Genomic DNA, 11282 nt, shown 5'->3' on the forward strand with positions numbered 1-11282 from the left:
AATTGGCGGGACTTACAAAAATCGCCCATTGAAGATGTATTTCGGGTAAAAATCGTAACATGAACGTTTTAATTGTGATTGAAAGGGTATTTTTTTTTACAAAATGTGTTGGTTAAAATGTTTTACTTCTTAATAGATATGATTTTCACTTGAGGAGGACTAACGGATATAAATTTTTAAAACATTTTTAAATGTGGGAAGCTCCTTTCCAAAGTAATGGCCCTATAGATTATATCCGTTTTGTGTATCATCCTCGTGGTTGTCGTCGCTGAAGTTGAGCATGAAATCGTCATTGGGATCGTAGTTCGTTTCCGAAAATTGAAACGAGGTGGCACTCGTGGTAGCCATCATACCAATAGAATCCTGCTGATGGCTCAACGCCGTCGTGGGACGCACAAACAGCAGCTCTTCTTGCTCGACCGAAACCACTGCTGGCTGGTGCTGCTTAGCGGAAGTGCTCGCCGCTTCGTTATCAATATCCATGATATCCTGCTGCTCTTTGCTCTCCAAGCTGGGAAATAAGTTGGAGAAATCCTTCAAGTTTGCATTGCCACTGGCATGGGGCTGGAATGAGCTTATGTCCAAGGCTGGTAGTATCTCCACTTTGGTAACTTTTCCCTTTTTTGGTGGCGTGGCCGCGTTCAAGTCATTAAATTCTTTTAGGGAGTCATCAATTGCCTGGGTGAATGTCGCGCCCAATGCTCCGTAAACGTTATCGTCGCTTGAGATGGAACGAACCGGCGACGCTGCGAAGTGCACCAGCTTGGTGGGACTTGCAGCGCGCTTGCGCTCGCCTTGCAGCAGTATGGAGCGCAGTGGTTGCGCCCCTCCGCTACATTCGATTTGAGACGCTTTGGGGCCGTTGAGAAAGTCGGTTACAAATGTCATGGCCGACTGCAGCATCAAGTTGCTGGCCGCTGCCATTACAGAGGAACACGCAGATGGACAGGGGTCTGCGGGTTTGGCCCACTTCTCAACACGCTGCAGGCGTGGTTTCACTAGCTGGGGATCGAATGGAAATTCATTTGATTTAGACATTTGCAGGTGGGGTGACGACAAACCGACCTCATCTCGAAGCTGGTGTATCTCCTTCCTCAGCTTGAGAACATATACGATCTTTTTGTTGCGATAGGCTGTCGAGGATTTGATCTTGCTGCTCCACTGCAGAAGCATGGCCTGCACCTCCCTATCGTTACGCAACAGCTCGTCGGCGGCCTCATTCATGGTGCGTCTCAGCTGACGGAACTCCTGCACTGAAATGTGCAAAATACAAATTCAAAGTTGAGATTGATATTTGTGGCACATATCCAACTCGAGTTTTACCAATGCTGCGACTCTCTAAGGTAGCATTGCTCTCGTTAACGGTGCCGCAACGTTTCTCCACGCCCTGGATCTCCGCCATGACCTCCCCCTGCTTGAGGTGTACAGTTAATCGCAGAACGTCTTGGACTTGGGCGTCACTCATGTGGTTTTCTATGGCCAGGATACTGCTATAGCAGGCAGTTGCTATTCTGGCCGCCAATTCTGTCTCGGCCCTGCACTCATCCATGGATTGAGCCGCCTTTCCCACCAGTTTCGCATCCACCTTCTGATCCTCAATCTGTAACTGCAATCCTGAATGGGTGAACAAAATGTGTGTGGGTGTTAGTGCGTGTAGTGTTTGTGTTTGCATATTTGCATACGGTTTACACTGCTCTTCAGTGTTTTGTTCTTCTGCAGTGCCTCTTCGAACTCCTTCATAGACTGGCCTATCTTGGGATAGCTGGCGCACATATTGCCCAGGTGTTCTTTAACTGCTGGCAATCCATCCATGTTTTCTGCTTCGTTTCGGTTGCGTCGTTTCGGTTAAGATTGAATTTTATCGATAGGCTTTCTCTTGGATGGCAATTTGCTCTTAGCACATATCGAAACTTCGGCCGCGCTGAGCAGTGCTGTAAAGCGTGCGCTGGAACAGCTGTCAGCGGTGCTTGTTGAAAACCGACTATACTTCATATAACAGCAAATTTTCACTTGCTTCGTAGAGTTGTTCCGCGTGGGAAACACCAAAATGCTGACGAGTTGTGCCTCGAAGACGCTGGCCGCCGTGGTAAGTAGCCCAGCAGCGCAGGGCGGCCGCCCCACCACTTGCCAATGAAACACGGACAGCCAGTCGCCTCCGTGGGTTATATAAGTTACGCTAGAAAAACAATAACATTTAACGTTCTGTCCCATCCTAACGTTTTGCAGCGCGGCGGCATGCGCGCCATTGCCACCAGCGGTGTCCAGCGCAGCGACAATCTTTTCGTGCACCGCGACACACCCGAGGATAATCCCAACATACCATTCGAGTTCACGGCGGAGAACAAGAAGCGCGTGGAGGCGATCATGAGCATCTATCCGGAGGGTCACAAGCGCGGCGCTATGATCCCGCTGCTGGACTTAGCCCAGCGCCAGTACGGCTGGCTGCCATTGTCGGCCATGCACAAGGTGGCTGAGATCCTTGGCCTGCCGAACATGCGCGTCTACGAGGTGGCCACCTTCTACACAATGTTCTTGCGCAAGCCCACCGGCAAGTACCACATTCAGGTGTGCACCACAACGCCCTGCTGGCTGCGAGGCTCCGACGAGATACTCGAGACATGCAAGCAGCAGCTGGGCATCGGCATCGGGGAAATCAGCAAGGACAAGAAGTTTACCATCTCCGAGGTGGAGTGCCTGGGTGCATGTGTCAATGCGCCCATGGTGGCGGTCAACGATGATTACTATGTGAGTGGGGTACAGGCATAAATATACAGCTAATATGTAACCGTTTGTCTCTTGCAGGAGGATTTGACCGCCAAAGACATGCAGGAAATACTGCGGGATCTGAAAGCAGACAAGATTTCGCCACCTGGTCCACGCAATGGTCGCTTTGCTAGCGAGCCTAAGGGCAAGCCCACTTCATTGACCGAGGAGCCAAAAGCGGCTGGTTTCGGTGTCCAACGTTGCATCGAATTCGGCGATGAGCCGAAAGATGACAAAGAGGGCCCTAAGAAATAGGCCACCCGTACAGCCCGTTCTATACACTGATTGTCGAAAGAGAAAGTTAAATAAACGTTAAGCAACTCCAAGAAAAAAGGTTCAACCCACAACCAATTGCACTTGCATCATTTTGCAAATTGAGTATATTTTATTTGTGCACAAAGTGAATGTATGTAACGCACAGAAGGAAACGTTTCCGACCCCATAAAGTATTCATAAAGTCGATTGAGCCATGTCTGTCTGTCCGTCCGTCCGTCCGTCCGTCCGTCTTATTGAGCGCCTGGATCTCAGAGACCATAAAAGTTAGAGCCACCAAATTTTGCATCCACACTTCTGTAAAAAAGGGCGAAAACCTCCCAAACCTACAATTTTGAAGATAAAAGAAATCTAAAAACACCATTCCGTAGGGAATGCCCATATCTATCAGATCACCAATTGGGATCCGATTGGATCATTGTTATAGCCACAATGAAGAAATTAATTTGCAGTGGTTAAACCCACCCCGTCCTGCAGCTTATATTTGTTTTTATCACATTCTTTCATGCACACTCTTCGCGCATTCTGCGGCCTCTGCCTCTGCCGGGACTCTGCAGTGTGTGGCTCTAGGAAAGGGGGGCAAGCTAAAGGAGCGTGTTGGCGTCAGAAGCGCTGTTGATGTAGATGACAGATGCAGAAAAAATTAAAAATTTGACAGAACACCGCTAAGGTACAGATGTAGTACTGAGTGCCGGGTATAAAAGTTGTGACGCGTAAGAAGCGTCTCACACGTCCCTTCTCGTTATTTTTCGTTTCGTTTAAGAGCCAAGCGGATAATGTTCCTAATGCCTGTAAATCATGAAGAAAGCATCCAAGGGCTTGAAAATACTTTGTGTTCTACGGATAAGCTTTGGTTTCCAGTTTTCCCTAACTAGTTGAGGGGTTTCTAAATTTTCCGATTAGTTCTTTAATCGATTTTTATATTTTATTTATTGTCCCCAGTGCCCTCTTTTGTACTCCCCTTGCCAGGAAATATTTCATCAGCGATTTGCAAGCCTTTTGATACTGAGAGCAGAGAAAGAGAAGCCACCTTTTTATTGTTCTTGCGATTCTCGGGCGTTCTCCTTTGCACTATTCGCTTGTGCGTGTCGAGTCGAGCCATCAGCCGTTTTTGGAATAAACTTATGCTTAAAACGGCTTAAACTGGCTGTTGCCATTTTGCAGAATTTTTCAAATTGGACAAGGCTCGGAAATCAAGCGAAGCCAAAGTCGCTTCACATGAAGTCCAGTCGTAGTGCGAATACGTGGAAGAGTCAATAACTATTCTGGGTGTTTTGGGGTGTTTTGTATTACATTGTGTACAGTACATATATTATTTATTAATTATACATAAAAGAGGAGCGAATCGATTGCACCTTCAGCTGCACCGCTGGTGTAAATGCATACATGCATGCATTTGCAAACGGATAGTACTAAGAGGATAGATAGTACGATGCAGAAGCTTATAGACTAATGCCAGTGTTATCTGTCTCTTCGAATGCCTCCGGTCCCGTCCGGGCCTGTCCCCTCCAGAGGCTGGCTTTTTACATTTAATTGCTAGAAATTAAACTTTCTTTCTTGCGTTGTAATCCATCATTTAAATTGCTAAGTTACTTGCTGTGGGATCTGTGCATCGATTTGGGGGTGGTTGGGGAATTATGTTCGGGGTGTATGCTTGGGCTTGGATCTTCCTGCCAAGACATCAAGTACGCCCGCGCACATCAAAGGAAAAATGTTTGTAGTTCTATGCAAATTCAACCCGGTATCTACGCCATCGGTATGGGGTGTATGTAGATGGGGAACTGCAGGGGAATTTCTTCTGCTTGTCGTCGTTGTCTTCCCCCTCTAGGCCGTATCTCACTCCTCCCCATAAAAGACACTGTGTGCGAGTTAAGGTATTAAGTGGTGCATTAGAATCGAGCAATCAGCGACCGATTTTGTTTGTTTTATTCTCACCGATTCTTGGCAGCTGCCCGCTTGGATGAGCGCTCGATGCGATTCGCTATATTGGTGCGTGGATAGCACTCGTTCACCAGTCGCTTGGTTTTCTTGGGCGATTCTCGCAGCTCCTTGACATCAACGTTGTGCTGCGAGACGAGGCCCCGCTTGAATTTCCCAATCAGACCCTCGCAGGAGAGATTCATTTCGGGCTCCCATGTGTCGTCTTTGGCGCCGAAACCCTTCCAGCGTATACGATACAGGCCGCCAGCCTCGTCATCGTCAACGAAATCAATGATACGCTCGACGACCCATTCCTTTTCGGGATCATCGGTGGACTTCTTGCTGGACGATTGCTTGCCGTGTGCTGCCTTCTTGCCACCAGCAGATTTGCCAGCAGCAGCAGCTCCTTCGAATTTTAATGATGCTACTCTTTTGGACTTTGCCTTGGCATTGCCATTGTCATTGCTTTTGCCCTTGCCCTTTAACGGTCCGCCATGACTTGACGTTGCCTGCCAAACAGAACGTGAGAGCGAGAGAGAGAGAAAACGAGCAGGGTAAGTGAGAGGAAAATGACTTAGAAAGAGACGGGGCGCACCTTTTTGCGGAATGCAGCGATCAGATCATCGCAATTTAATTCACTTTCCGGCTCCCATGTGTCCGCGTCGGAACTGTAGCCCTTCCAGCGTACCAGAAAAAACGAGGCGCCGCGCACCTTCTTGTGGCCAATGATGGCCTCCACCTGGAAATCATTTTCAGAGATTAGAACCAAGTCTAAGGGAGGACATCTGCTATGTTCCGCTCACCTCGTACTCCTCTTCAAGATCGTGCTTCTTGAAGTCCGAATCATCATCGGAATTCGCCAGCGACTCATCATCGACTGCGTCCTCGTAGTCATTGTCTGAATTGGCGGCAATTTTTTGGGCGGCTGCCTTCTTTTTGCTATTGTTGCTGGCTTTGCCTTTGGCTGCCGCAGCTGTGGATGTCGATGGGGCCGTGCCTGACTTTGTCGATTTGGGTTTGGCTTGTTTGCGCGGCTTCTTGGCCGGCGGACCACCGCCAGTGGACTCGTTCGAATTGGAACTCTTTCTGCCATTTAGCGGCAGATCGTCGCTATCATCGGAGTCTCCTTCTATAGACTTGGACTTGGATTTCGCTTTGGATTTGGCTTTGGTGGCAGCATCAGAGGCTCCCCCGGCGGCTTCGGCGCTGGCGACCATGACCGAGGACTTGCGTTTTTGCTGATTGGAGCGTTGCTTTTGGGAGGAGCTGCCGCTGAGCAAGGATGCGGCATCATTCTTATCGGAGCTGCCGTCCTTCGAGTCGATACCATCCTCAGAGTCGACGGCGCCATCGCCGTTCTTCTGTTTGGCCTCGGCCTCAGATTTTTTGCGGCTCATTTCTTCGGCCACCTTCTTTTTGCCTAGTTTACCCATTATTCGTTTGGATGGTTGTGTGTCGATTGCAATTGTTTTTTATCTAATTGCGGGTCCTCGGTGCGCCAGTTTGAGGCCGCCAGAACGAATATTTACCGAAATTCGTTCCTATTTTTTGCCGCGAAAACAAAAAAACAACAGTAAATGTGAAGAAGAGAGCTATTTGCCGTGGTATTGGCGAATGTACAGTAGAGTAAAAATACAAATACAACTACAGCACTGGCTGCTGGCACGAAGACGGCGATGTTTGCATATCGTATGTATCTGTCGATAACTATCGCCCCGGCTCGCTCCCTCTCTGCATCACTATCACACTTGATGGGATGTTTGTGAGATGAATGCTATGCTGCCTTTTTATGGCTATTTTTCTAAATATATTCGAACTGGATTGGTTTTTTCTTGTTTTATAGTTATACAGGAAAATATGGTTTATATAGTGTAAATATATTGTTTCTATGTATATGCTGCCAGTGGTACTTGAGAATACATATTAATACATACATATGTACATATGTATACATATGTACTTCTCGCTCCCACTACATGCGCTACCCAGAAGAGGGTACTTATTGCTCGTCTCACGCTCTTTTAATGAAGTGTACTGACGAGCAACCCTAATTAAACGCTAGAAAGATTTTGTTGTATTCCCTATATATATGGATTTGTATTGATAATTCAGAATTTAAAAAATATATATATCTTTTTTTTTTGGTATTTAATCGCTACAGCGAAATTGGATGGTCGCACCACTAATCTATTTATACTATATTTATACTATACGATGAGCAGCTATATGTAGTTTATTCATGCTTCAGATTATATAGGGGGAATAGTAGAAAAAAAAATATTTTACTGAAAATTTTGAAATCAAAAAAGAGTTGTTTGCCGATCGGCACCGACGAATTATATTATAAAAAGGCTACGTTTTTGAGTATTTTTTCCGTAAACCCCCTTACTTTCTGGTATTATTTGTCTCTCAAGAAATGTTAGCTGTGCACAAAAGATAAGACCTGGTCACACTGCACAGCCAGCACGTGTAGGAGACGGAGACATTATTTTTTTGTTTGACTTGAAAGTTTGCCTAAGCATCATATAAAAGCAAACATGGTCAGTTCCAAAGAAGCTGACAAGACCCGGCCGCCCCGTCCAAAGTCGAACTTAAAGCCTGGCAACAAGAAATCAAATGATAAGTTAAAATCCGCACCGAACTTTGCCAAAAAGTCAGACGGTGGTCATAACAAATTTGCTGGCAAACCTGTGTGCAGTGGAGAGCCCGAGAAGCAGGACTGGAACAAGTTCAAGCAGGAGAAAAAGGAGCTCAAGCTGAAGCGAAAGAGCACCCGCGACACCTACGAGATCACCAAGGAGGCCAAGCAGATATACGAGAAGCTCCGATGGTAAGGCAACACACGCACGCCACGGCACATAGCATTCAATTCTTCTCAAATTAACTGTCGCTGAACTTTTGAATAGCCGCAAAACCGAGAACAAGGACCAGCTGGTGGAGCAAATGTTCAAGATTCTCAATGTGGGGGACACCATTTCGAAGATAGTCAAAGCTCACGACACAGCCAGGGTGCTCCAGTGCATGCTGAAGCATGCCACACCGGCGCTTCGTGTCGAAATATCCGACAAGCTGCTGCCCTTCGCCGTCGAGATGTGCCAGTCGAAGTACGCTCAGTTTTGTGTCCAGCGTATGCTTAAATACGGCGCCCCAGCCACCAAAAGTAAGCTGGTGGACAGCCTCTTCGGGCACATTGTCCGCCTGGCCGGACACAGCATTGCCAGCGGTCTGCTGGATATCATGTACCAGGGCGGCACGCGTGAGCAGCGCACGCATATGCGGCAGGAGTTCTACGGTGATCTGTATCGGAAGGCCAAGGATTCGAGTGTGAAAACACTGAGCGACACCTACAAGGAGGCCACCAACATGAAGGCCTCCATTCTGGGCTCTGTCAAGGCCAATCTGGATCATGTGGCCAATAAAAATCTGGTGGACAGCTCCCTGGTTCACTGCGTAATGCTCGAGTATCTGCGTGCCTGCGAGGATGAGGAGGAGAAGCTGGAGGAGACGGTCACAGCATTTGCCGCCCTTGTGCCGCACATGCTCAGCACCAAGGAGGGCAGCGAGGCGGCCGTCATTTGCTTCTACAAATCAACTCCCAAAAATCGTCGCGTAAGTGAGCTCCAAGGCGCTTACGGGTTTCCTCATTTCAATGCCGTCTATTCTCTCGTATTATTCAGGCCATCATCAAGAACATTAAGGAGCATCTGCTGAAGATAGCCACCCACGAGCATGGCCATGTTTTCCTCATCTCGCTGCTGAACGCCCTCGATGACACAAAGGCCACCAAGAAGGCCATTTACGATCATCTGCATGGCGATTTGAAGCAATTGGTGGGCAATCAATACGGCCGCAGGGTGGTCCAATGGCTGGTGGCACCGGGCGATACCACCTGCTTCCACCCCACATTCATCCGCGTCATCGAGGAGGGACTGGCGTTTGGAAAAAAAGAAAAGGAGACGCGTCGCAAGGAAATATTCGAACAGATTGAGGCGCCCATTGCCGAGGCCATTGTGGAGGACGCTGCCTTCTGGCTGTCCAACAGTCACATTGGCTTGGTCACAGCAGATATTCTGAATCACAGTAAGTTACACAGGATGGACTCCTCTCTCCTGCCCATTAATTACGTACCGTCTCTTGCAGTCCAAGGTGTCTCCTATCAAAAGGCTGTTGAAGCTCTCGCTCAAGTTGTGGTTCAGCCGGATTGGCGCATAACAGCGGACGCTGATGGTGCACAGCCGTCACAGCAGAAGAAGGGCCATCAGGATGTGGAGGATATCATTGCTGAGGCCACAAAGCAGCGCAAGAAACTGACCAAAATCGAGGAAAGCAGTGACGACGATGACGATCAATCAGAGCAGGAGAAGGATAAACCTGACACAGAGGAAGCCGAAAATGGCACTGTTAAGCCCAAAAGGGCCAAGAAAGAACCTAAACCTAAACCAGCAAAGGAAGAGCCAGCCAAGCCGCTGGTCAAGGGCATCGAGGAGGCCGGCATGCACATTGTGCTTAAGAAGATCCTCAAGAACGATGGCAAGCAACAGGTCGAGGAGGGGCAATCATTTGGCGAACAGATACTGAAACATTTGACCAGCGATGGGGTAAGTTGATGTCTCCCTTTCCGTTTTCCACGTGCCTCTTAACTAATTTTTGTGCCCCCCTTTTTGCGCGCAGCTCAAGGCCTGGCTGTCGGTGAATCGTGGCTGCTTCGTCTTGCTGAAGCTTGTCGAGGAGCGACCCCAACTGCTGGAAACTTGCCGCACGGCCATCCAGGCCGAGCCGGAGGTCAGCCAGCTGCTGAGAAGCCAGAAGAATCTGGGGGCCAAGCTACTGGCCGGCAAACTGAACATTGGCAAATGAAAATCAATTCGCAACTAAAGTTCTTAGTTTTTAGATGAATTAATTAAACATTTATAATCTATTTTGAAATGAATGTTGGTATTTGTTGTATATGTTTGTTTGAATTTATCCCATCGACTGGTGCGCGCAGCATTTTCGTAGGTTTACAATTTAAACTGGGATCTGGGAAGCGACTTAAATCCTTTTACATTTTATCCTCATGGAGCGCCGTTTAGCTGTTCTTCCTTCTTCTTTTCGTGCATGGAAGTAACCTTCAAGCATTAATTCTCCTTCAGCTGCAGCGCCTTTGCGTTTGAATTTAAACTTTTATCTTGTGTGCCTTTAGGCAGCATTGTTCTTGTATTGTTTCAACTTAATTAATAATGGTTTTAATTTTCATACTAATGCTGTGTGCCTAGGACTTGCGCTGTATGATGTGTAGGCCCGAGTCGGTATCCACAATGCCCGAGAGTTGCCCTACATTCAAGGCGAAGGCGGCCTTCTCGAAGGGTGGCTGCATTTGACCTAGATAACCGGAAATGACGCAGTTACGATTTGTGAGCTTCAGGGTCATGTCATGCCATGCAAAAACAAATACACAAATTTTCCTGTCGCGACTTACCGCGTCCAAACTTGCCGAGATCGCCGCCGCGCTTGGCCGAACTGCAATCGGAATAGGACCGGGCCAGCTCCTCGAATGTCGTCTCCTGCTGTACGATCTTGTTGCGATAGACCTCGAGTAGCAGCTGGGCCTCCTCTTTGGTCCGTGTGATATGCTGCTCGCGCCACGAGCTCGGCCGTCGGCTGCCCTTGTGCTTCACCAGCAAGTGGAGGCACTGCACCTCTGCCGGTCCATCGGCAGCGTTGGAGCCCGACTTTTTGGCTATCTCGGTGGGCTGATCCCACTGCGACTCCTTGGTGTGCACGTTCAGATAATAGCTAAGACCTGCGTGCGTTTCACATGTTCCACATTTGTTGCAAAAAAATAATGATTTTACCGGTCATCAGCAAATTGTGTACCAAAATTGTTTAGCGTCCGTTTTTTTGTTTTGTATTTGCTTACCTGTGGAGCGACTTGTGCGCTTCTCCCAGCCATCAGGCAATTGTTCAGCATCGGGCATTCTAATTTTTTTGTAATATTTTTACTTTTCCGCGAGAGTCAACTTTTTTAGTTTATTGTAGTGATGGGCAATTTGGCGATAAGTAAAGGACAATGTGACCGCGGACTTATCGATAAGATGTACCGCCAGACCCTCAAAAAAATACCTTATCGTGCCTACTTACATTTAATGATTTTTGTATAGTAGTTTGTGTGTGACAACATTTCTTATCGGTTCCATACGAATATCAAGCAAGCAATATCAGCAAGTTGAGGCACTGCACATCGGCCAGACCATCGGCAGTGTTGGAGCCCGACTTTTTGGCTATCTCGGTGGGCTGATTCCACCTACTAGGTTTTATTTTGCAAACAATCCAATAAAAATAAGTTA

The 11282-nt window shown here is 47.7% G+C and overlaps 5 protein-coding genes across 5 annotated transcripts; 2 read left to right on the plus strand and 3 right to left on the minus strand.

Annotated features, from left to right (window-relative positions):
• Positions 1-222: 222 nt before the first annotated feature.
• LOC117894952 lies at positions 223-1818 on the minus strand. Its single transcript, XM_034802283.1, has 4 exons — positions 1683-1818; positions 1324-1614; positions 1066-1253; positions 223-1002 (listed from the first exon to the last, which is right to left on the minus strand). The coding sequence occupies exons 1-4, from the start codon at positions 1810-1812 to the stop codon at positions 223-225; spliced, it is 1389 nt and encodes a 462-aa protein (XP_034658174.1). The 5' UTR covers positions 1813-1818.
• Positions 1819-2032: 214 nt separating this feature from the next.
• On the plus strand, positions 2033-3110 carry LOC117901396 (NADH dehydrogenase [ubiquinone] flavoprotein 2, mitochondrial). Its single transcript, XM_034812133.1, has 3 exons — positions 2033-2086; positions 2227-2745; positions 2803-3110. The coding sequence occupies exons 1-3, from the start codon at positions 2048-2050 to the stop codon at positions 3016-3018; spliced, it is 774 nt and encodes a 257-aa protein (XP_034668024.1). The 5' UTR covers positions 2033-2047; the 3' UTR covers positions 3019-3110.
• A 1519-nt stretch (positions 3111-4629) lies between these two features.
• LOC117899153 (chromodomain-helicase-DNA-binding protein 1) lies at positions 4630-6586 on the minus strand. Its single transcript, XM_034808966.1, has 4 exons — positions 5760-6586; positions 5552-5695; positions 4972-5465; positions 4630-4894 (listed from the first exon to the last, which is right to left on the minus strand). The coding sequence occupies exons 1-4, from the start codon at positions 6387-6389 to the stop codon at positions 4873-4875; spliced, it is 1290 nt and encodes a 429-aa protein (XP_034664857.1). The 5' UTR covers positions 6390-6586; the 3' UTR covers positions 4630-4872.
• An 819-nt stretch (positions 6587-7405) lies between these two features.
• On the plus strand, positions 7406-9852 carry LOC117895759 (protein penguin). The gene is made up of 5 exons (XM_034803635.1): positions 7406-7786; positions 7863-8565; positions 8634-9036; positions 9097-9554; positions 9628-9852. Exons 1-5 carry the CDS (start codon positions 7494-7496, stop codon positions 9811-9813), a joined length of 2043 nt encoding a protein of 680 aa, XP_034659526.1. The 5' UTR covers positions 7406-7493; the 3' UTR covers positions 9814-9852.
• Positions 9853-9898: 46 nt separating this feature from the next.
• On the minus strand, positions 9899-11005 carry LOC117895769 (putative peptidyl-prolyl cis-trans isomerase dodo). The gene is made up of 3 exons (XM_034803648.1): positions 10856-11005; positions 10415-10738; positions 9899-10317 (listed from the first exon to the last, which is right to left on the minus strand). Exons 1-3 carry the CDS (start codon positions 10911-10913, stop codon positions 10208-10210), a joined length of 492 nt encoding a protein of 163 aa, XP_034659539.1. The 5' UTR covers positions 10914-11005; the 3' UTR covers positions 9899-10207.
• Between the last annotated feature and the right edge of the window lie 277 nt (positions 11006-11282).

This window comes from Drosophila subobscura, chromosome A, assembly GCF_008121235.1.
Source record: "Drosophila subobscura isolate 14011-0131.10 chromosome A, UCBerk_Dsub_1.0, whole genome shotgun sequence".
NCBI classification, from domain to species: Eukaryota; Metazoa; Arthropoda; class Insecta; order Diptera; family Drosophilidae; genus Drosophila; species Drosophila subobscura.

What these genes read in the sequence shown, in the direction of transcription:
- LOC117894952 (XM_034802283.1), bottom strand. Translation starts at nt 1,812, where the DNA reads ATGGATGGATTGCCAGCAGTTAAAGAACACCTGGGCAATATGTGCGCC. An exon ending in ACTGAAGAGCAGTGTAAACC is followed by an intron (nt 1,615 to 1,682) that starts GTATGCAAATAT and finishes TCACCCATTCAG; the next exon opens with GATTGCAGTTACAGATTGAG. An exon ending in TACACCAGCTTCGAGATGAG is followed by an intron (nt 1,003 to 1,065) that starts GTCGGTTTGTCG and finishes TTCGATCCCCAG; the next exon opens with CTAGTGAAACCACGCCTGCA.
- LOC117901396 (XM_034812133.1), top strand. Translation starts at nt 2,048, where the DNA reads ATGCTGACGAGTTGTGCCTCGAAGACGCTGGCCGCCGTG. An exon ending in CGAAGACGCTGGCCGCCGTG is followed by an intron (nt 2,087 to 2,226) that starts GTAAGTAGCCCA and finishes AACGTTTTGCAG; the next exon opens with CGCGGCGGCATGCGCGCCAT. An exon ending in CGGTCAACGATGATTACTAT is followed by an intron (nt 2,746 to 2,802) that starts GTGAGTGGGGTA and finishes TGTCTCTTGCAG; the next exon opens with GAGGATTTGACCGCCAAAGA.
- LOC117899153 (XM_034808966.1), bottom strand. Translation starts at nt 6,389, where the DNA reads ATGGGTAAACTAGGCAAAAAGAAGGTGGCCGAAGAAATGAGCCGCAAA. An exon ending in ATCTTGAAGAGGAGTACGAG is followed by an intron (nt 5,696 to 5,759) that starts GTGAGCGGAACA and finishes AATGATTTCCAG; the next exon opens with GTGGAGGCCATCATTGGCCA. An exon ending in CGGGCAGCTGCCAAGAATCG is followed by an intron (nt 4,895 to 4,971) that starts GTGAGAATAAAA and finishes ACTCGCACACAG; the next exon opens with TGTCTTTTATGGGGAGGAGT.
- LOC117895759 (XM_034803635.1), top strand. Translation starts at nt 7,494, where the DNA reads ATGGTCAGTTCCAAAGAAGCTGACAAGACCCGGCCGCCCCGTCCAAAG. An exon ending in ATATACGAGAAGCTCCGATG is followed by an intron (nt 7,787 to 7,862) that starts GTAAGGCAACAC and finishes ACTTTTGAATAG; the next exon opens with CCGCAAAACCGAGAACAAGG. An exon ending in CAACTCCCAAAAATCGTCGC is followed by an intron (nt 8,566 to 8,633) that starts GTAAGTGAGCTC and finishes CGTATTATTCAG; the next exon opens with GCCATCATCAAGAACATTAA.
- LOC117895769 (XM_034803648.1), bottom strand. Translation starts at nt 10,913, where the DNA reads ATGCCCGATGCTGAACAATTGCCTGATGGCTGGGAGAAGCGCACAAGT. An exon ending in GCGCACAAGTCGCTCCACAG is followed by an intron (nt 10,739 to 10,855) that starts GTAAGCAAATAC and finishes AAACGCACGCAG; the next exon opens with GTCTTAGCTATTATCTGAAC. An exon ending in TCTCGGCAAGTTTGGACGCG is followed by an intron (nt 10,318 to 10,414) that starts GTAAGTCGCGAC and finishes CCGGTTATCTAG; the next exon opens with GTCAAATGCAGCCACCCTTC.